Source organism: Carcharodon carcharias, chromosome 11 (genome assembly GCF_017639515.1).
Source record: "Carcharodon carcharias isolate sCarCar2 chromosome 11, sCarCar2.pri, whole genome shotgun sequence".
NCBI lineage: Eukaryota > Metazoa > Chordata > Chondrichthyes > Lamniformes > Lamnidae > Carcharodon > Carcharodon carcharias.
This window is the reverse complement of record NC_054477.1, coordinates 146,779,734-146,804,853: the sequence shown is the minus strand read 5'-3', so window position 1 is coordinate 146,804,853 and position 25,120 is coordinate 146,779,734. Positions and strand designations below refer to the sequence as shown.

The 25,120-nt window shown below is 39.1% G+C and overlaps 1 protein-coding gene across 3 annotated transcripts in view; it reads left to right on the top strand.

Moving 5' to 3' along the window:
• The window catches only part of ndfip2 (Nedd4 family interacting protein 2), a 119,187-nt gene that overhangs the window by 75,445 nt on the left and 18,622 nt on the right, over nt 1-25,120 (top strand). For 2 of the 3 annotated variants that reach the window (XM_041199257.1, XM_041199260.1), the window contains 3 exons: nt 58-124; nt 10,445-10,550; nt 15,639-16,740. In XM_041199257.1, coding sequence (XP_041055191.1) covers nt 58-124; nt 10,445-10,548 — 171 coding nt within the window. In that variant the 3' untranslated portion in view covers nt 10,549-10,550; nt 15,639-16,740. Of the gene's footprint in view, nt 1-57; nt 125-10,444; nt 10,551-15,638; nt 16,741-25,120 lie in introns of those variants that run through there. The other variant, XM_041199259.1, reaches the window with a different exon arrangement.

The window sequence follows — 25,120 nt, the reverse complement described above, 5'->3', positions numbered from 1 at the left end:
AAAATCTTCAGTATTGTCTGTGTGATTACAAAATAATCTTCTCTTTTTCTTTTTCAGTTTTCTGATTATTTCAATGGCTATTTCAATGGTCAGTATTGGCTTTGGTGGATATTCCTTGTTCTTGGTGAGCTGATTTTTTTTTCACACTCAATATGCTCGTAACTAAAAGTCTTTTTTGAAAGATGTGGCTTTTTTTTCTTAACTACACATTTTAAATCATTCATCTGCTTGGTATATTTTCAACAAGCCTCATTCCACTTGGTACAAATGCATAAATTGAAAATATGTTGCATATTTATTGGATCTGAATTGTAAGGGTAGGAACTTTTGTGTTTTTATGTGGGGGAAAAATTAGTCTGGCATCGGGTGTTATTGTAGAGGTATTTATGCTTGAACATTGAAGTTTTTTTAGTCCCTCCCCATCATTCACAAGAGAATTTCTTGATCTTTGTTATGAAAATAGACAGTATAATTGAAGTTTCGTTTAGACATGCATTATAGAGTGGCTTGAAGTAGTAATTTATTCCAGTTAATTAATTAATAATGGGCATTTAATTGCTTTTTTAAAAGTGCCTGTTTCATGGTCCTTAACTCGAGAATGGTAGCGTCCATTTTAGTTATAATTCCAGCTACTGTTGGCAGTCCGAACTTGCCTGTGTTTAGTGATTATTATCTGTTTTTATTTGAAAGTCCAGAAGAAGCCTAACATGTCAGAACAGTATTGCATTTTGGAAAGGGTGGCAGGAAAAGCGATATCTTTTGAAATGTACCAAATGCCTGACTGCTGACACAGGCTAGTTGATGCAGTTTTCCGCTTTCTGGCCTGTATAGACCTTTCTCAAGTGCTACACTTATCAAAAATAATTCTAACATGTTTACCATAGTTTTAATGTTATTGACAAAGTTGCAAATTGATCAAGTAATACTATAATATTGTTTGGGAATAAACAAAAATAAACGGATGATAGCCTCTATTTTGTACGTAAGCGAACACATTTAATTGTCAAACATTAAATTAGTATTGTAGTTGAGATTAATCACAATCTATTTACATTTGTATTTTTAAAAAATAATTTTATTCAATATTGATTGGCAATGGGATGGGAAAAGAAATACCTTCAATGTATTTTGAGTGTATTTGAGGAGAAATTGCAAATTTTTAATTGCACACAACCTGTTGGAGGCTTCTCGTGTTGGTCTCCCAGCAGAAAGGGAGCTGCTCACCATGCGTAGACAGCATGCTCCCATTATAGACACGTGGATTGGTATTATTTCCTGTCCTAAGGGTACCATGTGATTAAAAAGAAATGCTTGTTTTAAATCCCAGCCAAAATGAGATACACTCCTTTGAGCTTTTCTGATTATAGAGTTAATTTGAATTTTCTATCACTATTCATATTAAATGTTTAAGCTTTTCTGTATAACAGTAATTTTGGGGGCTTTTCATGATTATAATGTTAAGAGGACTATAGAGTGAGGTGCAAAGAGATGATCAGATGACATCCTAAACAGTTGAGATATATTTTCTTGATGTATTTTAATGTATTTATTCTTGTTAATAAATTGCCTGAATTTTTCACTCATCGGGTGCACGTGATCGGCCGGCCCAGGAATGGATGGGAAATGGGCCTCTGACCGCCATCAGCCCCCCACCGCAATTTTACACCGGCTGGCTGGTTAATGGACAACCAGCATGAAACACACACTGAGAAAGGCTCAGCATTGCCACTGGGAGCGGGAAGAGGGCGGATGCTGATGTCATCATGGGTGCTAGTGAGCACTTCCACTGAGCTCCCTGAAGGCAGACAGCTGCTTCAGTGAGCTGCAGACCTCCACAGAATAAACAGAACAACAAAAATGCTGCAAAATATGTCCATGCAGCACCATCAATCACCTGAAAGCATAACCCATTAAAGAAAAACAGTCCCTAGATATCTCTCTTTACTTTATTTCCCAGTGATTTCATTCCGCCCTGGATCAAGGTTTGAGCGAAATGTAAAGACCGCCAGGCCGATTGGCCCGTCCGCAAAGTAGACGAGCCATGAAAAATCGCTTTCAGTTGCCTTCTTAGTGGGCTTAATTGTCAGTGGGCGCACTTCCAATTGCCGTGTGAGCCCGTCAAGTGAGATATTGCGCATGTGCGCGACGATGTCGGAAAGCTCGGCAATGTCATCTTGCACTACTTCGCGTCCGGATGGGCCGGACTTGCGCCCGCCGCAGGGCATAGAAAATGAACAACTTCATAGTTTTAAAAAAAAAACCTTCCCTAGATCTGTGGGTAAATCTCTGAAACAGACACGAACATGATATTGGTGCAAAGCATTAAGTAAATGGAAATTGAGTTTGCATAACACTGCTGTTCCTTTTTCTGTTTTCTTTTGCAAGAGTTGCTATAAGAAAACAAATAAAAATAATTCTGCAGATGCTGGAAATCTGAATGCAATTAAAATTATTAAATGAAAGCAGATGTTTTCAGATTGCTGCATATCCCTGAAATTCTTGCCGCCTTCTTCTAAGTAGGAAACATGAAACTGAAGAATTAAGTTGCAACAAAGTGTGTGTTTATATGTATCAAATCTAAAATAAGTAATTGAGATCACTTGGGCAGTAAGCACATATTCTTGTCATTTGTAATCGTCCACACGGGAGAGGAGCCAGGCAAATCAGTGTTTTGAAGAAGTCATAGAGTGAACGATGCCAATGCACACTGAAATTTGGTGACACCAATCAATGTGGTAGTCTCTCCCCCATTGTATAAAAGGATCAGAGCATGTGTCAGGACAACTTGTTTTTTCCTCAGCCTGTGACAACATTCCCCACTACGACATTGCTCAGCCCCGTGCTTCTGAATCGAGTATTTCTATTGCCACTTTTTCATTTCTTCTATTTAGTAGACATTTTTTTTGCAGATGACACTTGTGCCAAATTGATAACTGGAGTATCCACTTATAAATTGGTTTGGCAATGATAAGTGAGAGCAAAAATAAAAACATCTGATGCTGAAAATGCATAGCTGGTGTGTTGTCATCTAAAAGGACTAAAAAGGTTAGGATATCATGCGGGCACCTCATTGCATTTTCTGTTTTTGTAGATTGCCAAAACCTGTAGGTTTTTTTGATGTGACAATATTTTCGTTGACATGTCAGCGTACAGTAATTTTAAAAAAAATACTTTGCCCATTTCCTTTCTGCTTAGGATAATCTGAGGGATTGTATAGTTTAAAAAAATAGGATTTGTCTTTGTTTTTCTATTAGCTGTCTCTGAATACTTCAGGTGATGTAATCATCAGATTTTACCAAATGCTCCTTGTGACTGGGATCTTTAAATCCCATGCTTGCTAGCATTGTTTCCCTATTCTTTTCCATAATTTAATAACTGTAAAGCATTTTGAGATGTCCTGAGAATGTAAAAGATGCTATATAAATGCAAATTCTTTGTCTTTTAACTTAAGACAATAGTTAACGTTATTTGTTTTGCCTCAAGTAGCCACCTTTTATAAAGTAGAAGAACTTTAATGTAAATAAAATACAAGATCTGTTTAGAACCATAAATGGGAGGACAGTGGACTACACAAAAGCTCCTAACTAGTTGAAGTTGCCTGGTCACCTGGAATTGCTTTATTTTTCACTTTAAGATCCTTGAAAGCAGGTATATCCAAACTTTTTGGAGCATTCAGGATACTTGTCATGCAATTAATGAGTCACCTAACACTAATTAAATGTGAATTTACACTGGAGCATGTTCTGCTGGCGAGTTTGAAACCAGGGGGGCATGTTAAATCCAGCGGTTGGCATACTTACCACCCATCCACCTGCCACCACTGCAATTTTACCAGCAGCAAAGGTGGCAGCAATGCTACCTAATGCTGGGGCAAGGATACGAAGATCCCTTGGTTGGTGTTTGACTGTACAGAAAGGATGCTAGCAACCTCAAATCAGCCTGCCAAGGTGAGTTATCCTGCTGCTCTGACATCCAATAGAGAGCTACAAACAAGTAGCTTTGAGCAGCACTGAAAATTGTAAGGGCATCTGGTCTGGATTGAATGTGCTTTAGGTTGCTGAAGGATGTAAGGATGGAAATAGTTAAGGCTTCACCACTATTTTTCAATCTCTTTTGATGTGGGAGTGGTGCCAGAGGATCCCTGATCAAAAAGGGGAGACAAATAAACCTAGCAAATACAGGCCAGTCAAGCTAATGCCAGTGATGGGGAAACTTTTGAGACTATAACCTGGGACAAAAATTTGATTTATCAAGGGTTAATAAGGACTTGTTAGAATATTTTGACAAATTTGATCTGAATTTCTCAACCAAGTAACAGAGAGGGTTGATGTGGATCATGCATTTTTTTTGTGTGTGTATATGGACTTTCAAAAGGTGTGAATAAAGTACCACATTGTAGATTTGTGAGCAAAATTAATGGGATTAAAAGGACAGTGGTAGCTTGGATATGTAATTAGCTAAGAGACAGAAAGCAGGGAGTAGTGATGAATAGTTGGCTTTCAGGCCAAAGAGCAGTATACATTCGTGTCCCCCAAGTGTCGATATTAGTATTATTTCTTCTTCTGATATATATTAATGTCCTCAATCCCTGTACTGACTGAGGTAGCCTGCCTTACTCCGTAGTGATACCATGGCATAAGCAGCCCTCAGTCTTCAAGGAAGCTACATTAGATTGAGGTAGAAAAAGAGAGAAATGGGATTAATTGGGCAGTTCTTCATCACAGATCCAGCATATAAGTGATATGCTGTATGATTCTGTGAAGTAAGGTAAACATTCATGAAAAATCCTCACTGCTGAAAAAAGTTAATCTGTCAGTGGGTTTGTGGGAAGCTTAAAGCAACTTTAGGGGCACTTGCAAACATTGTCAGAAGGAGTACAATGGATTGACATGCAATTCCCATGCCCGACTGTTCACTTCCTTCAGTAGGGACCTGCCTCGGATATTCATGACACTGCAGGTCCTGACTGGAGGAGGAGAGCAACATGCTGGAAGCAGGAGCTGAATGTCACTACAGTGAGCCCCTGCTGATGAAGCCTATTACAAACCCATTTTTGATCAGATGTTTCTGATGGTGGGGAACCAAATGCTGGAGCTGCTTGAGCCAAATAGGATTAGGTAATAGGTTGGATTTGACTTGCTTCAATTCAATTGATTCGGTTTCTTCAGGCATGTGTGTATTGGGGAGTGAAATAAACTAAATAATTAAATTTGATGGAAAAATCAAGCAAATTAAATGCTTGAGACAAATTTTGAAAATTTATAGTTGTGACATTGTTACCGTTATAGTGCAAATTTCAAGATTCTAGGCAGTGTTTTAAAACAACTATAGGGAAGATGTCCATTACATTATAAATAGTGAAACCATAAACTTTTCCTTTTACAAATGCATTTATAATTTCATTACACTCATTGGTTGTCAAAGAAGTGCTTTTTTTTCAGGTAAATTTCTGAAAACACGCAATAACTTGTACTGCAATTGTATAACTTTACTGATCACAATATTGAAGAACCCATTTTACAAACTTGGTGAAAGGTCAACTCAAAGCGAGGAAACAAATGTAAATGAAGATCAATATAAGTAGAGTACTGTTTGAAAATGACAGCTGCTGAACATAAATTTTTACAAATCATCAATGTTGACTACCTGTATAATGGCCATTATAAATCATTATTAATATTGTGCAACATATTCTCAATACTATTTTATTTTAAATGTTTTTCTTGCCAATAAAAAACAGGAAAACTAATATTAAAACATTATTTCAAAGTGGTGATTGTCCTTAATTGGCTTGTCATCATCTCCGTTTTAGTTAAATCAAAACTTCAATCCTGGCCTTAGCAAAATCTGGGCAATTAAGGTAAAATTCAGGAAATAAATGTAGAGGACTGCTTGTTCTGAGTTTGAGAGTTTATTCAAACTCCTGTAAGTATAACCTCAATTTGTTTGTAGTAAGAGCTGTGCATGTGAGCTAATCATTTTGGCCTCCTAGTAGCTTTTTCTTAGCATGCGTTTATTATTTCCCTTTTATTCTTTAAAATCATCCTTCCATGTGATAATATGACATCTCCATATTTGATGTATGTGCATGTAGCATTGCTCAACTGGGGTCAGAGCTTCTCCACAGCCTGACCAGGACCTCGTGAGAGTTCAAAACAAAGTGGAGAAACTGGAGGCAATAATTTGTAGTGAGTGCCCTTTCAGAGTAGGGATGCATGAAACCTGGCTATGTAGAGAACTTTATTGGCAATTAAATATTTCCAGATATTTATGAATGCAGGGGAGGGAAGATGGGGGAGATGGCATAGCTGTACTAATGAAAGATAGTGGCCCAGAATCTTCCAGTCTCCGAATTGTTGGAGAGTGGATGTAACCCCCCCCCACCCCAGATGCGCTACAGGACCCATCGGATGTTGCAACCCACTGACTCAGCGGGAATTGCCCAGGGAAATTGAACTTGCGATGGGCAATTTCTCTGTTCACTGGCCACCGACTCCCCCTCCCTCCTTGTCCACGCCATAACCTTCTCTACCACCCCCCCCCCCCCCCCAACTCCTCCCACCAACCCGGCTTGAGTAGCCCCTGACCCGACCAGACCCAATCTCACCACCCCACCCTATCTAGCTGTCACCCTACCCCCTTACCCACTTGCCTTCTCTCCATAGCTTTTCAAAGAAGCTTTTGGACATTTAAATTCTTTACTTACCAGAATATGGCAGCTAATGCTGTAAAAAGGAGGTGGGGTGGTGGAGGTATGGTTTCTGCACTGATTACACATGCTGATGTCCCCAAGGCTTCTTGCGCTGAGTGAGCTTGGAAAGATCTTCCATCGGATGAATGCCCAAAAAAATTGGAGTAAGGTAAATGGGTATTTTTTGGTTGATCAAGGTCAGAAACGGGTCCTGACCCTGATTGGAAGTTTTGGGCCAGTTTAAGTTTGGGAGAAAAAGGGATGTAACTAGCTGTACGGTAGGTACAGAATCCCTATTGATTGGATTAACAAATAAAAGGGACCCATCACTCTGATAGGGGCATTCCACTGATGACCAATTAGTGGGAAGGGACCAATTAGAGGAAGAAAAATGTATGCAAGTTTGAGATGATTAACAGGTACAGAATAATGATCCTGGAAGATTTCAACTAGCCCCCAGGTAAACTGGCAGGAAGGACTAGTGAAAGGAGAAAAGGAAACTGAGTTTTTACAGTGTATACAGGACTCCTTCCTCACTCAGTACATTTAAGTACAACATGAAAAGAATCACTGCTGGATCTTGTCATGGGCAAGCAACAAAAACAGATAAGAGAAGAAAGAGTAGGAGATAGGAGCATCTTAATAGTAGTGATCATAACAAGACTTATGTCTAGAATAACATAATAGGACACAAACTGATTTAATCGTTGGGATAAAAGCAAATTATGAAGGAACTAAAGAAGGTAATCCTGGAGAAAATCTTGAAAGTCAAAGAGACAGATGATCAATAGAATTCAAGAGCAAGATATTCCATTAAAAACCAAAAACAATTAGCAAGCTAATTATGTGGCACTATGGGTGAATAAAAAACTAAAGGAACATTTAAATCATTAAGAAAATGACATGTAAAATGTACCAAAGGAGAGGGAGACATCAGGGGAAAAAGAAGAATTTAGGGGAGAACTTGAATCAAAACCCCCATCAGGAAGGCAAAGAGAAATTATGAAATCATATCATCAAGGAATGCAAAGAGAAATCGTGTTCAATTTTTTTAAAACAGGAAAATTAAGGTAGTTAGGGCCACTAAAAGATGAGCAAGATAAACTTCTGCCTAATGAAGGATGAATGGCAGTAGCATTTAATACCTACTTAGCTTCAGTTTTTACTGAAGAAGATAACAATGATGAGCTTAAAAAGAATAATACTACAGTTGAGATAGAGAGGGAAAAAATAATTGACAAACCCTCTTATTTCCTTCTCCCTCATATGCTTGTCCTGCTTTTGCTTAAGTGCATCACAGGTTCAGCACTCCATGTTCACGAGTTTCACATTCCTATTCATTGGATGAAGGAGTTTCTTCTGAATTTCCTATAGGGTTTCTTGATGACTATTTTAGATTGAAGGTCTGTGGTCAAGCTCTTTCACATGAGAGAAAACATTCTCTCTGTATCCACTCTTATCAAAATTTCGTAATTAAGAAAAAAACCTCCATTATATCACTTCTTTCCCAAGAGAATTGAGATCCAGCCTGTCCATCCTTTCCTGATATTTTCATCAGACATATCTGGTATACCCATGTAAATCATCCCTGTGCCTTCTCCAGTGCCTCTCTATATCTCCAGTGCCTTTATACTTTGGAAATAGACCTGCATGTGTAGTACTCTTAAGTGTACAGTTTTACATAACCTCAGTGGGGCTGGTACTTTGGCTGTTGCACTGATCCAATCGGAAGTTGTTGGATTCCAGAAAGCCCTCTATAGCCTGAGTATATGGCAGTTCAGTACTTACCTTGTAATATGTCTTTCTTAGAAATCAAAACTGTTCTGTGATATCACTCATGTAGCTTCAGATCAGTATCAAATCTTCTTTGCCATTCATTTTAAGGGAATAATAAATATTTTGTGATCTATTTCCAGTGTTAGCTCCTAATATGTGGTGCTACGAAACTTCAGCCTACCTGTGAAAGTAATATCAAATCGTTGCCTGTGATTGTAGAAACTTAGAGTGCAATAGTGCTGCAGTACTTTGCTTTATAAAGATACTATTGGTAGACTTTCTCCCCCCACCCCCCCGAGATTAAACAACATTTGCAGCATAATTTAGTAAGATGTTCAGTATAACTGCAGAGTAGGCTTGAATAAGGTTTTATCTGAATGAGTTTGCTGTTTAATCTGTGCTGTTGGTCTATGATTTTAGCTGTAGTTGAGCTAAGGACTCTATAATTGGCTTTAATAAGATTACACATGAAAAATGGGCACTTGGAAGGGAAGGGGTACCAGAGGGTCATTTATCCCTGTGGAGCCATACCTCAGCATGGAGCCAACATCTCCAGAAAGGGAGGAAATAATATTTGTGATAATTCTAATTATAATCTCAGAAATATTTAATGTTGTAATCATCTATTAACATTGATTTACATTTTGTATGATGGCTGAACTCTGAAAATAAGAAAATTGAATAAACGGACACAGCAAAAACTTAAATGTAGCCAATAGAAATGTATGTTTAATGAATCTAATCTTAATTTATAGCAGGATCCTAAAAGCTACTTGATACCCTGGAAACCTACAGAAGTGCTTTGTTATTTTAGCTTTAATTCTGTACCAGTTAGTTTGAGCCAGTGGTATATATTGTCAAGAATAAATTAAAACAGTATGATGAGCTGCAATCTCAGTTGCAGAAATGCCTGCATTTCACCATTTTAAATTTAAAAGGCATTCTCTGAATTGTTTTATACAGTGCATTAATTATAGCTACTGCATTAAGCTACTCGAACTTTAACAATTTTTATTAATATTGATATGAGTTTTGCAGAGGAGCCATAATTTCAGGATTGAAAGTAAATCAGGACTTTTAGATTAATGGTTTGTTCAAATGTTGTAAATTTTCAATTAAACCTGAAATCACTTTCTTTTTCTTCCATCCCAGACCAAAGTCCATTTTTCAAAGGTTACATTTTAACTGCACTTCCAAAAGGCATTTTGTTTTAGCACTCTACTGAATTATCTCATATTTTGCTGTTTTATTATACTAATTTGATTACTGATTTGTTCCATTTTAGTGAAAATTTTCAAATTAATTCACTTAAAATTTGCCTCAAGTTATTAGTTGTGCAGATGCCACTGAAAATGATATGTTTGTCTGAAGATAGTTGGTGAGTTTTAGTTGTCAAATAAAGATTGCTTCTGGAAATGGGAATTCTGTTCCATATGCCAATTCACCTGCATTGTAACCTTGTGAAAGATTGAATGAGAAGATTCAAATTTTTCACCATAGCTGTGCATTTAAATTCTTGCAGTAGGAGTTATATGCATATAATCCAATTCCTACGTTTAAAAATTATGGAAGTAACTTAATTTATTGAGGTACTGAGAGAGAGGAGGGAAGTGATGCTTTCCAGAAGGGAAAAGTAAGGTAACAAAAGCTATGTTTTTATTTTGTTGCTTTGGTTTCTGATTTCTGTGTTCAAGTGGCTATATAGCAATTTGAACACCACCCTTCTATTAGACCTCCTATTGAATTCAAATGGAATGGTTTTAATATATTTTTTATATTAGTTGTAGCATAGTTTTAAAAGGTGATCGGAAGTAGGTTTGTAAAGCTTTTCTACTGATATAGCATACTCATATTGAAGACAGAGTGATGTCCTTGTATCCATTATAAAATAGCGTGTTTGTGTTCATTTTATTACTTGCTCCTTTCAGATGCTTTCTAAAAGAATGCATTAAGTTGTACATTTATTTTTCCTTTTAGGACTGCTGCTGTTTTTCAGAGGTTTTATCAACTACCTGAAAATCAGAAATATGTCTGAGAACATGGCTGCGACACACCGGACCAGACTTTTCTTCTTGTACTAGAGGTATGAACCATTTCAATGGGGAAATAGGTAGCAAGCTGACCACTGACTTGTTTCTACCTGAGTAATTCAGTAGTTACCTATTTCTTCAGTGTTCTTTTGGTCAATATATCCTTGTGTTTAATTAAGAGAGCATCTGTTCAATGTGATTAAAATGCATTTCCTCTGTAGTTCACTGCCTGCCTCCTGATTCCACTCATACTTATTGCTATAAAGACGCTACATGTCATGCATTTTCTCCATTTGTATTAGCTGCATTGTCACTTTTGTGTACTGAGAACTTCATTCTTGATCACTTCTCTTGGATCTTGGGCGTCATAGGTGGAGGTATTGAGTACAAAAAGAGCAGGGAAGTTATGCTGAGCCTGTATGAAGCTCTAATTAGGCCACAGTTGGAGTATTGCCTCCAGTTCTGATCATCACACTTGAGGAAGGATACACGAGTACTTGTAAATCTCTTCTGCATTTTTTCCCAGAATGGTTCCAGGGATGAGGGATTGTGGCAGCAAAGTTAGATTAGAGAATTTGTTGTTTTCGTTGGAGCAAAGGAGATTGAGGAGAGGTTTGATGGAGGTGTGCAAGATTATAACAGGTTTATATAAGGTAGACTAAAATTTTTTTCCATTAGCTGATACTGCAAAAACTAGGAAATCAGATTTAAGGTTTGGGCAAGAAATGCAGGGAGAATTTGAGGGAGAACTTTCTTATGCAGCGGTGTTAACGACTTGGAACTCGCTGCCTATGAGGGTGGTGAAAGAGGAGACAATGAATGATTTCAAAAAGAAATTGGGCACTTGAGGGAAATAAACTTGCAGGAAGAGGGAGACAGAGTGGTGCTATGGGGTTAATTAGATTGCTCTACGAAGATGCAGCATGGATTTGATGGGCCGAATGGCCTCCTTCTGTGCCATAATGACTATGACTCTTAATTTATGTCCTATCGGTTGGCAATATACTATTGAAGCATGGGACTTGATTTTTAGCTTGTGTAAGTGAATGGGTTTTGAGTGAGTTAAAATTTTGCTCCATGAAGTCAGCTTCAACATGCCTTTCCACTTAAACATTTATCTCATGGCACTTGCTGCTCTTCTTAACTAACTGTCCAATATGAAGACTGTGTTAAATGAGATTCCCTCCAGCTTGACCAGTGTCCGGTCATGACTCCCATCAACTTATGCAAGTGAGTTACTTTTCTCATATCGATTCAGCTACCAAAATTGTTTTCCTGTATCCCTGTAACATTTTCCATTTTTGTTTCATCTACCCATCTATCTAATTTGCATTTGAACGGATCAGTATCAGCTTATCCCTTTGGCTCCACAGGGAGTTTGTTCCATAGATTGTCCACTCATTCACTGAAATACTGTTCTAGCAGATTAATTTTGAATTTTCCTCCTTGAAGCGTAGGCTGTGCCCCTGATTCTACTGCTCTGAACAAGGTGAAAAAGCTTGTCATGGTCAATATCCTCTAGTCACTTTCAAAACCTAAAAGCAGCTATTACATCATTTCTCAGCCTTCCCTTTCCCATTGGGAGCATACCTAAATTTACATAGTCACTTCTCACAATTCAATCCATCCTTCCTCATTGTTCTCTTCTGTATATTTTCAGTAGCTGTAATATCCTTTTAGCACTGCGATGACAGAACTGTACACAGCTTTCAATGAGGCATTGACCAGACAAGCGATTGTACCTCATGTTGTCATTTCTGAGCAATCGATGTGGCCGTCTCAATGACTTTGCAGCCATTGTGGATGCAAGTTGAAAGTTTTCCATACTGTTATTAAACCTTATTGAACAATGTATGAGGGGGTCGGGGGAAGGCAGGTAAAATAGCTGGATCAAGCTACTTGTTCATTAGAGCCTGTTTAAATTTTTGCAAACATGTCAGGCCATCAAAGATTTAAATTTAACAATAAGTCAGAGGCAGGCCTGTGCTGTGGGATATCCAGCAGAGGGTTTGAGGCAAGAGGAGCTCAATGGCCAAGGTAAGTGCTGAAGATCAGCTTTTTGCACTCCTTGTAGGCCAGAAGGAATGGCAGGGAGTGTTCCCCTCAGCTTCAGGAGGAAGCCCTTCATCTTCCCTAGTCCCAATCAATGCCCCAGTACACTAGCTCCCTTACCCACCGTTGCCGCTGACAGCCCCCCTGCCCCTTCACAAAACCCCTACCCTGATCATGGTCACAATGTCTTGGCATCACCTCACCCTCCTGATGGCTGCTCCAATGTCCTGGCCCCCTATCTCCAGTTGCAGTCCAGATTCTTCATCTTTCACTGACTGCTAAGGACTGTCCACCATCTACAAAGCACAAGTCAGGAGTGCAATGGAATCCTCTCCACTTGCCTGGATGAGTGCAGCTCCAACAATATGCAAGAAGCTTGACACCATGCAGGACAAAACAGCTGGCCTGATTGGCACCCCTTCTGCAAACATTCACTTTCTCCACCACCAACAAACAGTGGCAGCAATGTGTACCATCTACAAGATGCACTGCAGGAACTCACCAAGCCTCTTTAGGCAGCACCTTCCAAACCCACAACCACTAGCATCTAGAAAGACAAGAACAAAGACACACGGGAACACCTTTCAAGAAGGCAGCTCCCCATCACCTTCTCAAGGGTAACTAGGGATGGGCAATAAATGCTGATCCAGCCAGCGATGCCCACATCCCATGAATTAATTTTTTAAAAAATCTTAGAAAATGCATTTGTGATGGTCAATCTTTAAATGACAGACAATATTTCAAGTCATTCATGTAACAACAAAAACTTTTATTTATATAGACCTTTAATGTAATAAAAGGCACTTCACAGGAGTAACACGAAGTATGACTCTGAGCCACAAAAGGAGACATGAGGGCAAATGATGAAAAGCTTGGTCAAAGAGGCAGATTTTAAGGAGTAACTTAAAGGAGGAAATTTAAGTGGAGAGGTCTAAGGACGGTATTCCAGAGCTCAGGGCCTAGGCAAATGAAAGCCCGGCCATCAATGGTGGAAAGATTTAAATCACTAAGTATCTATCGTAAAGAGAATGGTATTAAGTGAATACCACTCATTTCCACCTGCATAATATCGCCTCTCAATGCCACTGCCTCAGCTTTTCTACTGAAACCCTCATCCATGCCATTGTGACCTCCAGATTTTATTATTCTAATACACTCCTGGCCTGTGCCTCATTCTGCCCTTCATAAACTTGAGGTTATCCAAAACTCTGCTATCCCTGTCCTAACTCACACCAAATGCCATTCACCCATCACCCTTGTGCTCACTAGCCTACACTGCTTCCAATCAAACAACACCTCAATTTTAAATTTCCGTGTCTTGTTTTGCAAACCCTCCATAACCTGGCCATCCCTTTCTCTCTCATCTCCTCCACTCCTATAACTCTTCGAGATAATCTGCATTTCTCGAACTCTATCCTCTTGAGATTCCTGATTTTAATCGTAAAACTAGGAGCAGGAGTAGGCCATTCGGCCCTTCAAGCCTACTCCATCATTCAATATGATCATAGCTGATCCTCTATCTCAACGCCATATTCCTGCTTTCTCACCATACCCCTTGATGCCCCTAATATCCAAAAATTTATCAATTTATTTCTTGAATATACTAAGTGACCTGGCCCCCACAGCCTTCTGTGGTAGAGAATTCCACAGGTTGACCACTGTCTGAGTGAAGAAACCTTTCCTCATATCAGTCCTAAATGGGCTGCCCTGTATCCTGAGACTGTGGCCCCTGGCTCTAGAGCTCCCAACCAGGGGAAACATGCTCCCTGCATCCAGTCTGTCTAGCCCTGTTAGAATTTTATACGTTTCAATCAGATCACCGCCCCCCCTCATTCTTCTAAACTCTAGTGAATACAGGCCCAGTTGAACTAATCTCTCCTCATCCTGCCATCCCCAGTATCAACCTAGTGAACCTTCGCTGCACTCCCTCTATGGCAAGTATATCCTTCCTTTGGCAAGGAGACCAGAACTGCACGCAATACTCCAGGTTTGGTCTCACCAAAGCCCCGTATAACTGCAGTAAGACATCCCTACTTCTGTACTCAAATCCTCCTGCAATGAAGGCCAACATACCATTTGCCTTCCTAATTGCTTGCTGCACCTGCCTATTTACTTTCATTGACTGGTGTACAGCTCATCCAGATCTCTTTGTACATCCACATTTCCCAGTGTATCACCATTTAAATAATGCTCTGCCTTTCTGTTTTTCACACCAAAGCGTATAACTTCACATTTATCCACGTTATACTGCATCTGCCATGTGTTTGCCCACACACATAACTTGTCTAAATTGCCCTGAACCCCACCCAGTTCTGTGTCGTCAGCAAACTTGGAAATATTGCATTCCCTCATCCAAGTCATTTATACATTGAGAGTAACTGGCACCCAAGCACTGATCCCTGAGGTACACTACTAGTCACCACCTGCCACCCTTGACCTTCTCCACCTCTCTATCTCTTTCCTCCTTAAGACACTCCTTAAAACCTATATTTTTGACCAAGCTTTTGGTCAACAGCCCTAATATCTCCTTCTTTGACTTGGCGTTATTTTTTGTTTTATAATGGGTCTGTGAAGCACTTTGGGACATTTTATTACATTAAAAGTGCAATATAAATACATATACAATATAAAAAAAGAGAAAATGCTAGAAACACTTAGGTCTGGCAGCATCTGTGAAAAAAGAAACAGACCTGAAACTCTTATTTCTCTTCACAGGAGCTGCCAGGCCTCCTGAGCAGTTCCAGCATTTACTGTTTTTATTTTGGATTCCCAGCATCTGCACTATTTTGCTTTTGATTTTGTAGCTGGCACAGGCACAGCAGACTGAACGGCCTCCTTTTGTGGCATATTTTTTCTGAATGGATGTGCTTCGAAAATGGATTGGAACTACAGTGTGATCAGCATCCAGTATTCATTGTCAGTGTTTACTTAGAATTGATGGTCCCTTCAGAAGGTTGATTACAAACACAGCTGTTGCCTATTGTAAGTTCTTGCCCACAGAAGAGTGTAAATATAGATTAGGAAGAAAATGAGGAAAAAGAAACAATTTCCGAAATGATTAATTTAGTAATTTTATATCTTTCTTCCAGAATGTGGCTAACGAGCAACTCGAACATTCCTTCCTAATGTGAAATGTCCAGATGTTGTGCTTCAAGCTGCCAAGTTATTTGGATGTAAAACTACTGAAGAATAAATAATTTAAGGTGTTACCAAAAATTCTAAGCAAAATACTGAATTTTGAGAAGCTTCATAAAATGAGACAAGTTTCTGAGTTGCTGGATGGCTGGAACTTTCCCTTTCAAATTTTAAATACAGAGTGATCCTTTTCAATGTAAAAGGGTTCTAATCTGCAAATTGCTGCAGAAGAAACGCAGTGGAGCCATTCTTGTAACCTTAATCATTGACCAAACATTGACGCTGAAATAAGTTTGTAACTGGATATCCAAAGTGCTTTACCTTCCCACCTAACCAAACCATAAACAGTTGATAAATTTGATTTCAAGCTAACTGATCTATTCCTTGAACTATTTAAAACGATTGAACTTTAAAAGCAGCCTTTTTGTCTTCTGATAAAGTGGTAATATTTGATGAACAAATATGTAGTTTACTGGAATTAGGGTTAGAGTGCTATTATGAGTATCTTCATATGCCTTTTTAAAAAAAAAAATCAGAATAAGTAGTTGTTCCACTTATTTCTCTGGTTTTCAGCTTTTGAAGTTGCTTTGCTGGTTTATTATCAGTCTTCACTTCTACAGTGACTATTGCATGACATGAAATGCTTTGTTAACACAACTATTTTCTTATTGGCTTAAACATTGCATCAGATTGCTAGAGAAATATAACTGGAATTTAATTTTAACATAGAGGTTGTAAATTGTTACTTTTTACACCCTATTATAAAAATGCTTTATTTGGCTGTTTATTTCCTTTGTTCTTTTAAAGTAATTTAGCAATTCAAATGACGGAATTTAAAAGGATTGTTCATTTCATTTTGTGCTGATTTTACAGAAAATACATTATTTGTAAGCTAGTTCAACAGAAACGAAATAATAAAGAAAATCAAGATCCTATTTGAGAATATTTGAAGTCAGTGATGGTGACTTCAGTCATGACTTTGCAAAAGATGTATAAAAACAAAATCCTGCACTTGTAAAAGTTTGAGGATAAAGAATAAAAGCTGATTTAGTACTACTGCTTTGTTTTGTTTTCACCAACTCTCAGACTAGAAAAAAATAATTACTTTTTGGTTTCTGAATTTGAATAAAAATACATTTAAAAACTTCTGTAAGAATATATTGCTTTGTATTTATCAGCCTAGATAATATAAATTCTCTCGCATTTATTTTAATCTTGCAGAAACATATTTGGGTGTCTGCATCCAAAATGTGGAAAGGTTGTTCAACGTTATCTTTGACAAGCAGCAGAATTAAACTTGTGTAACCGAATGAAATATAGCACTTTCCAATGCATATATTAAGGAACCAAAAGAAGGAAGCTTGGGTACAGATGATACATCATGTTCAATATAAAGGGTTGGATTAATCATGTTTGTGTTACCCTGGTTCAATGAGCAGTATAGAAGAGAATACCAGGAGAAGCACCTGGCTTATCTAAAAATGAGTTCCTAGATGCTAAACAGTTGAAGCAGCATGCTATGTACAGAGCTATAGGATCCCATAATCAGATTAGGTCATAGCTCAGAGGTCCTGCCACATCATTCATGAATAGTGGTGCACAATTAAACACCTAGGAGGAGGAGAAGGATCCAGGTACATCTCAATCTTCAATGATGAAGTAGCCAAGCACATGACTGCAAAAGACAAAGCTGAAGCGTTTGCAACCATCTTCAGCCAGAAGTGCCAGGTGAGTAGTCCAGCTCGGCCTCCTCCTGAGGAGTCTACCATAACAGAATCCAGTCTTTAATCAATTTGATTCACTCCACATGATATCAAGAAACAGCTGAGGGCACTGGATATAGCAAAGGCTACAGGCCCTGACAACAACCCAGCTGCAGTGCTGAAAACCTTGTGCTTCAAAACAAGCTGCACCTCTAGCCAAACTGTTCCAGTACAGCTACAACACTGACCTCTACCTGACAATGTGGAAAATTGCCCCACTATGTCTTGTTCACAGAAATCAGGAATTATCTAATCTGTCCAATTACCACTCCATCAGTTTATTCTCAATTATCAGCAAAATAGTGCAAGGTGTCGGTAACTGCGCACTTAAGCGGCACTAACTACTAAACTGCCATTGATGCTCAGTTTTGGTTCTGCCAGGACCACTCAGCTCCAGACCTCAATACAACTTGGTCCAAGGATGGGCAAAAGAACTGAATTGTCAAGGTGAGTTAAGAATGATTGACCTTGACATTGAGGCAACATTTACTGAGTAGCATATAGGAGCCCTATTAGAATTGGTTTCATAAGAATCGAGGAAAATTGCCCACTGATTGATTGGAATCATGCCTAGCACTAAAAAAAAATGGCTTCCAACAACCATGCCCGTCATTTCAGCCCCACATCGCTATAGTTCCTCAGGGCTGTGCCTATGCCCAACCAGCTCCAGCTGCCTCATCAATAATCTTTCCTCCTCATAAAATCAGAAGTGGGAATTTCACCGATGATTGCACAGTGTTCAGTCATGTTTGCAACACCTCCGATACTGAAGCAGCCCGTGCATGCTGCTGCAAGACCTGGACGACATTCAGGCTCAGGCTGAGAAATGGCAAGTAACAGTCACACTCCAAGTGGGAGACAATGACCATGTCAAAAAAAAAAAAATGCATGACAACCCCCTCGCCACAGCACACACCCGCCATTCAATGCTGTCACTGTCCTCTAATCCCCCATTATCAACATCTTGTTGGGCATGGGGTCTGCATGGAATTGGATGAGCTACGGTGCACAAGCTACAAGCTCAGGTCAAAGGCCGGGTATTCTGTGTAAGCGACTCACCTCTCGAATCCACAAAGCCTTTCCACCACCTACAAGGCTCAAGTCCAGAATGTGATAGAATACACGCCACTTACCTGGGTGACTGTTGCTTATGTACCTTGGCTGCGGTGTGCACCATCTACAAGATGCACGCAGCAACTCACCAAAACTCCTTTGATAGTACCACCTAAAATTCATAACCTCTTCGTCTGGAAGGGCAAGGGCAGCAGGTGTGTGGGAAAGCCACCACCACCATCTCCAAGTTCCTGTCCAAGTCTTGAACCGTGCTCATTTGGAAATATATTGCCTTTGTTGTCACTGGGTCAGAATTATAGATCTCTGTACCTAACAGCACTGAGGATGTACCTATACTTCTCAGCAGTGGTTCAAAAGATGGCCTAGCACCATTTTCTCAATGGTAAATTGGCATGGACAATAAATGCTGACCTTGCCATGATAACCACATCCCATGAACAAATAAAGGCATTTTTTATACCATAACTCTGCAAAATGCTGTGGTAAGAAAATTCAATGCCATTTTTTTGTTAAAGAATCATTAAGTAATTTACTAAAGGTAATTACGAATATCAAGAAATATGCAAAACCGCAGCACCAAAAAGTAGAAATTGCCATAATGAACGCTGATGACTAAATGCCTTCACAATGTTTATCTTCAACCGGATTTTGCCCGTGCTTCAACCAGTTATTGAAACTGGTCACCACAGTGGCTGCAAGCATAGCTGCAGTGTCACAGAGGATGTCATCATCTGTAGGTCATTATTTCATCAATGACACGTGTTTTTATGCAGCAGTGATTATATAATCATCTATAAGTCATTTGAATGCAAGTTACATATCAGCAACAATATATATTGCATTTATATGATGCTTTTAATATTGTGAAAAGTCCCAGGAACTTCACCAGAGTGTTAGCAGACAAAACTCGACCCTGATCCACATAAAAAGATATTAGGATTAGTGACCAAAAACTTGGTTAAAGAGGTAGATTTTAAGGAAGAAAGAGGAAAGTAATTCCAGAGCTTTGGGCTTAGGCAGCATCAGGCACAGCTGTCAATGGTGGGCCAATGAAAATGGGGTATGCAAAACAGCTCATATTGGAGGAGTGTGGAGATGTTTGAAGGACTGGAGGCCCATGGAGAGAAATGCAGAGACATTTAAACTCCAGACATTGGCAGACCAGGTCTCAATGTAGGTCAGCTAGCATTGTAGCGTTGGATGAATAAGATTTGGTGTGAGTTAGCATACGGGTAGCAGGTGATATATGCTGCAGATGCTGCTTCCAAATATAATTTCAGCTTTTGTTACAGAAACAGATTTCAGAAGTCAGAAGTATGTTTGTATTATCTTGTCATAGTGCTTTTAATAGACAAAAATGAGACTTTTAAGGTATTATTTAATATTTTTATGTAACTTAAGCCTTTTGAGTGAAGGAAAATTATTCTGTTTGATTCTGCCTTGTGTACTTGAACTTAGCCCTCTGCATTCATTCCTGTAGTTCTGCATGTTCTAACATTAAAATGTCCTCGCTTGTGCATTTTTGCGTCATGACTTGGTTGTAATGTTATAATTCCCTTGGTTGTTCCCTGTTATTGGCATCTTCATCACGCAGTCATAACTTCAAATTTGATTTGGAATGGAACGTTTGCACATTTTTGAATTTTGTCTGAACTAAAAAGTTCAGTTCCATCATAAAGTTGTAGAACAGATAGGGTTTCTAGCTCAAAATTCCTGAAGGTAGCAGAACAGATAGATAGGGTGGTTAAGAAGGCATATGGGATACTTTCCATCATTCACTGAGGCATAGGGCAGGGTGGGCATGCTAGAACTCTGTAAAATACTAGCTGGACCACAGCTAGAGTACTGTGTAGTGTTCTGATCATCACATTACAGAAAGGATGCAGTCACACCAGAGAGGGTGCAGAGGAGATATACAAGGATGTTGTTAGAACTGGAAATTTTTAGCTTTGCAGAAAGGTTAGATAGGCTGGGGTTGGGTTATTTTGAAAAGAGATGGCTGAGGGAAGATTTAATGGAGGGGCCCAGGGACATAGATTTAAAATACTTGGTAGCAGGATTAGAGGGAAATAGATAATTTTTTCACTCACCCTCAGCATATTTAAAAATATCTGGATATACACACGAAGTGCTGTAACCATCAAGGCTCCAGGCTAAGAGCTCAATAGACTGGATAGCTTATTCAGTTGGCAGGGACATCATGGGCTAAATGACCCATGATGCCTGTGCCAACAGATTCTGTAGCAACATTTTATGACCAATGAGAAAAGATTTGCATTTAGTATGTTGATTTTTATTAGTGCATTAATCTATAATAATGACACAGTTTCTGTCAGCATTTTCTGATTGGGCTGTAATTTGATTTTAGTAAGCGGAGAAAGGCATACATGCCTCGCTTACTGTCCAGGCCCTCACCACACCTTCTATTCCTTACTGTTCCTGGGCTTCACTACACCCCGACCTCACTTCCTGAGCTTTTGATGATGAGTGGTGGAGAGGGGAGCAGCAGGAACGGGGAAGAGGGTGAGATGGAACGGCGGGGTGGGGGTGGGGTGGGGGTTAATTTAGCATAGGAGGGGGGACAACTTGGAAGGGTGGTCACAGGAATGACAACAATGGGATGGCATGGGAGAAAGGGGAGCCACAGCATGCGCAGCAGCATGGGGTGGGGAGGGGGCAGTGAAGCTGGCATGGGAGGGTGGAAACGGCATTGAGTGGCAGAGGATCGGGAGAGGAGATGGAACAGCAAGGGCTTGGGGTGGGGAGGATGTCCTGGGAGCTGTGGACTGGTGGATTGCGATAGGATATCAAAGGAGGGAAGGGATGGCCTAGGAGCTGGGAATGACATTGGAAGATACGATGGGATGCAGATCATATGAGGCAGCTGAGAGGAATGAGATGGGTTTGGATGGGAGTGATGGAATTGGAAGGATGGAATGGTGGGGATTTAAAGAAGTACTGTTGCAATAAAGAAATTTCACCACAAATATTTTGCTGGTCTCTGCTACTTTTGTAGCATTTATATAATTTAGTTTAACATTAGACCTTTAATTGCTCAAAATTGATTTCAACGCAAGTAAATTATTTGAATTCATAAGGGGTAGGACAGGGTTAATCTCAATGCTTCTTATCTAATTCTAAGCAATTTTGTTGGCTATGGTGTGGAAGTCTGAAATTTCATCACTGGGAACAAGGGAATTGGGCATTATTTTCAAAGACAAGCAATCTTTTCCAGATGTGCCAAACGCTGAGTTCCTTCCATGCTATTTCCTGTTAGCCTAGATTGGAGCAGCTGCTGCCATGGTTTGGGGACACCTAGCCAACTTTTTCCTCTTCCTTAAGCATGGAAAAACTTGCAGTGTCAGAGTGATTTATTGTCTTTGGTTCCCAGAACTTCTTGATCATCTGGGATCTGAGTCTGACTTAGAACATAATTGCTCTGCACACTGCACACTAGGATTTGGTTATTCATTCATCATGTGTGTGTCACTGGATGACTGGGCAATTGATGTAGTTCGATATAAAGATGATATAAATTTGATAGCAAATAAAGCTATTATGTTTCAGATTTTTTTCTTATTAGTGTAAGTATAAAAAATAGAAAATCATTTTAAAGTGGAACACTCTTATAAATTGATTGTATTTTCAAGCACCCTGGCATCTTAAGTGCACACCATTGTGTTTGGTATGGCTCCCACATAATGCATCTGTCTACCAGGTGATTTTTACAACTTAAGATCTGAGTCACATTTTGTAAAATGTACCTGTAATGTTAGATGTTTTCAAGATTTAAATCGGCCATTTTTGACCGGTTCCAGCTACAACTATAGACAGTATGAAAGAAGATAGTTCCAGAACAGCACCATATTTTATTTTGCATGTTAGACATGTGCACATTTGCACATTATAAAAAACGTGGTTGTTTTTTCTTTTCTAATTTGAAGAGTTTTGTTTTATTGGACACTGCTAAGCATGGAGATAAATGGTTAGACCCTCTTTCAGTACTATCAGCTCTCCATCATGGTGTATGAAAAGAAGTTTAACTTATACAAAATAGCCTTCAGGATAAAAAAAAACACAGCTGTGGTTCAGTTGCATGTCAACATAGTTCTGCGCAAGAAGTTTACATTAGGAGACAAATAGGAAAATATTTATGCTACATGTCTGCACTAGAAAATGTGGAATTATTTACATCCATGTTAGGTGACAATGATCAAACTTCGAAAACTGAAACAAGTTGTGTCTAAGACAGAGACTGTTTTTGAATTTAGTATTTAGGCGTTAGTTGGGAGATTTTGAAGATGGTAGCCATTCACTTCTGGAAAAGAACTAACAGGGTTGCTTTTACAAATTTGCACTCCTGGCATGGAGCTTGCACATTGGGAGAGCATATAGGGAATTCAGGCGATGAAATCAGTGGGCCGAATACTAATTTCCATGTATCCTTGTAAACCTCTGTGTCTGAATTCCTGATATGCATTCCTGATGCACAAAGCTCAGGAGGAAAGCTGGATTAAGAATTCCTGGTGCCTCTCTGACTAACCACATAACCCTCTCTATCCATTAACACACAAAAGTGTGGTGGAATGCATGATGAAAAAGGCTCCTAGTAGGTTTACACACTGCATTAATAATAATATATCACCATATATTACACTTACTCCAGTGGGATCCCCATAGTTGGCTGGAGTCCTCGGACACAGACCCCATGTGTTAATCCGTCGTTACTCTGGAGTGGAAGCACAATTCATAAAATATACCCAAACAAGCTTGTGTCACTTTCTTGGCTGAGTAGATAGTTCTATTGCCTCTTGAGTTAAAAGGTAGTTGATGCACGTTACACACCAGAATGTGAGTACCTAATCCACTCTAACATTCCAGCGCAGTACTGAGAAAATGCTGTATCGTTGGAGGTGCCATACTCCAGATTGAACACTGAATTAGAGTGTCCATTTGTCCAATTTTATACTAGACAGCCTAGTTTTTAGCCGGTCAGGTTACCACTGCATCTTTTCCATCTCAAGCCACGATGGACCTTCATGCATGATTGGCAGTGGTCACCCTACATTGACCTGAAACCCACTCATGTGAAAAATAAATATTCCATGTTCCTACATTGTTTGCAGGAAAACAGTGAGGTCAACATCATACCTTTAACCAACTATTACGCTAAGTGTAAACCTGCCTTTAGTTGGTTGACAAGTGACAAATAATAGGTAGTGCCTTTCACAGCAATGTTTTTTAGCAACTTATTTTTATTAAGTGCAATGGCAGTTATGTAAGTGAATTGTTTTGTTAGTTTGTAATTTTATACGTGTGTGGAGAAAACAATGAACCAGAGGTGACATGAAGAAAGCTTTTTTCTGTAACGAATCGTCCGAATTTGAAATGCACTGCCTGATCAGGTAGTGGATACAATTGGAGAAAATATTACAGGGATATGGAGAAGGAGCATGGGAATGGGACCAACTGGATTGCTTATCAAAAGAGTCAGTGCAGACTTGATGGGCCAAATGGCCACCTCCTCCACTGCACTATTCTAAAGCTCCCAAAAAAAGATTAATTCATCTAATTGCTGTTAGCGAGATCTTGCTGTACATAAAATAATCTGTAGACACAACAACTTCAAATTATGTGAAACATGCTTGCAGGATGTGATAAAGTACCCTATAAATGCAAATCTTTTAATTAGGCATATCCACATACCTTCTGAATATTGTTTTATCTAAAATTGAATTACTTACAATTATAAATTACTATATGTGTGGATATTGGATGATTGACAATGTGATGTAACTCACTCATGGAAACACTTACTACAAACCTATTCATTAGTTGCATAGATGTGGAATTAATTATATTTGATTCTCTAAAGTCACCACAGTTTTTTTGTGAAGAACAGAATGGAAAATGCAGCGTTTGCTCAAATGAGATTAACTTTTGCCTACCCGGAGTGATTAATATGAGCACAACACCAAAGAATTCTTCAAGCTAGTATAATAATGTTGGTTATACATATTGGGCCAATTTTTGTGGTTAGCGGTGAACAAATTCATAGACTTTCTATGGGCTTTTGCATTCAAAGATTCTGTCAGCCAACCATCCAAAAAGTGCAGCACCCCCCCCCCCCCCCCCCCCCACCCCCCCAGGGCATCTGGGACCTGTATAAGCAGGACGAACAACTATGTATCTCCTTAATGAATCAGATTGAAGGATCATTATTGAGCAGTGTAGTCTGGACTGGGAATTGTTAGTTAATTTAATGTCATATGATGTACAGAAAAGAAAATAAAGAGAGAAAGAGAAAAAGGCTTTATGCAAATTGCTTCATTTCTTAAATCTCTAATAATAATGAAAACCTGAATGAATGATACCCCGCACTTGTAATTTTCACTGCCAGAGAGGTTATTTGGCAGTAATTGAGACTTATCAAACTTTTAACCGGATACTTACACAGGAATGGACAAATCCTAACTTTTACTGGTGTGTTTAATGCATATTGATGAGGTAAGTACATGAACTATATGCTGTTCAAGATATTTGAATGGGGAGTCTCTCAGCAAGATGCCATTATTGTGCAGCTTTTAGGAGGAGTAAGA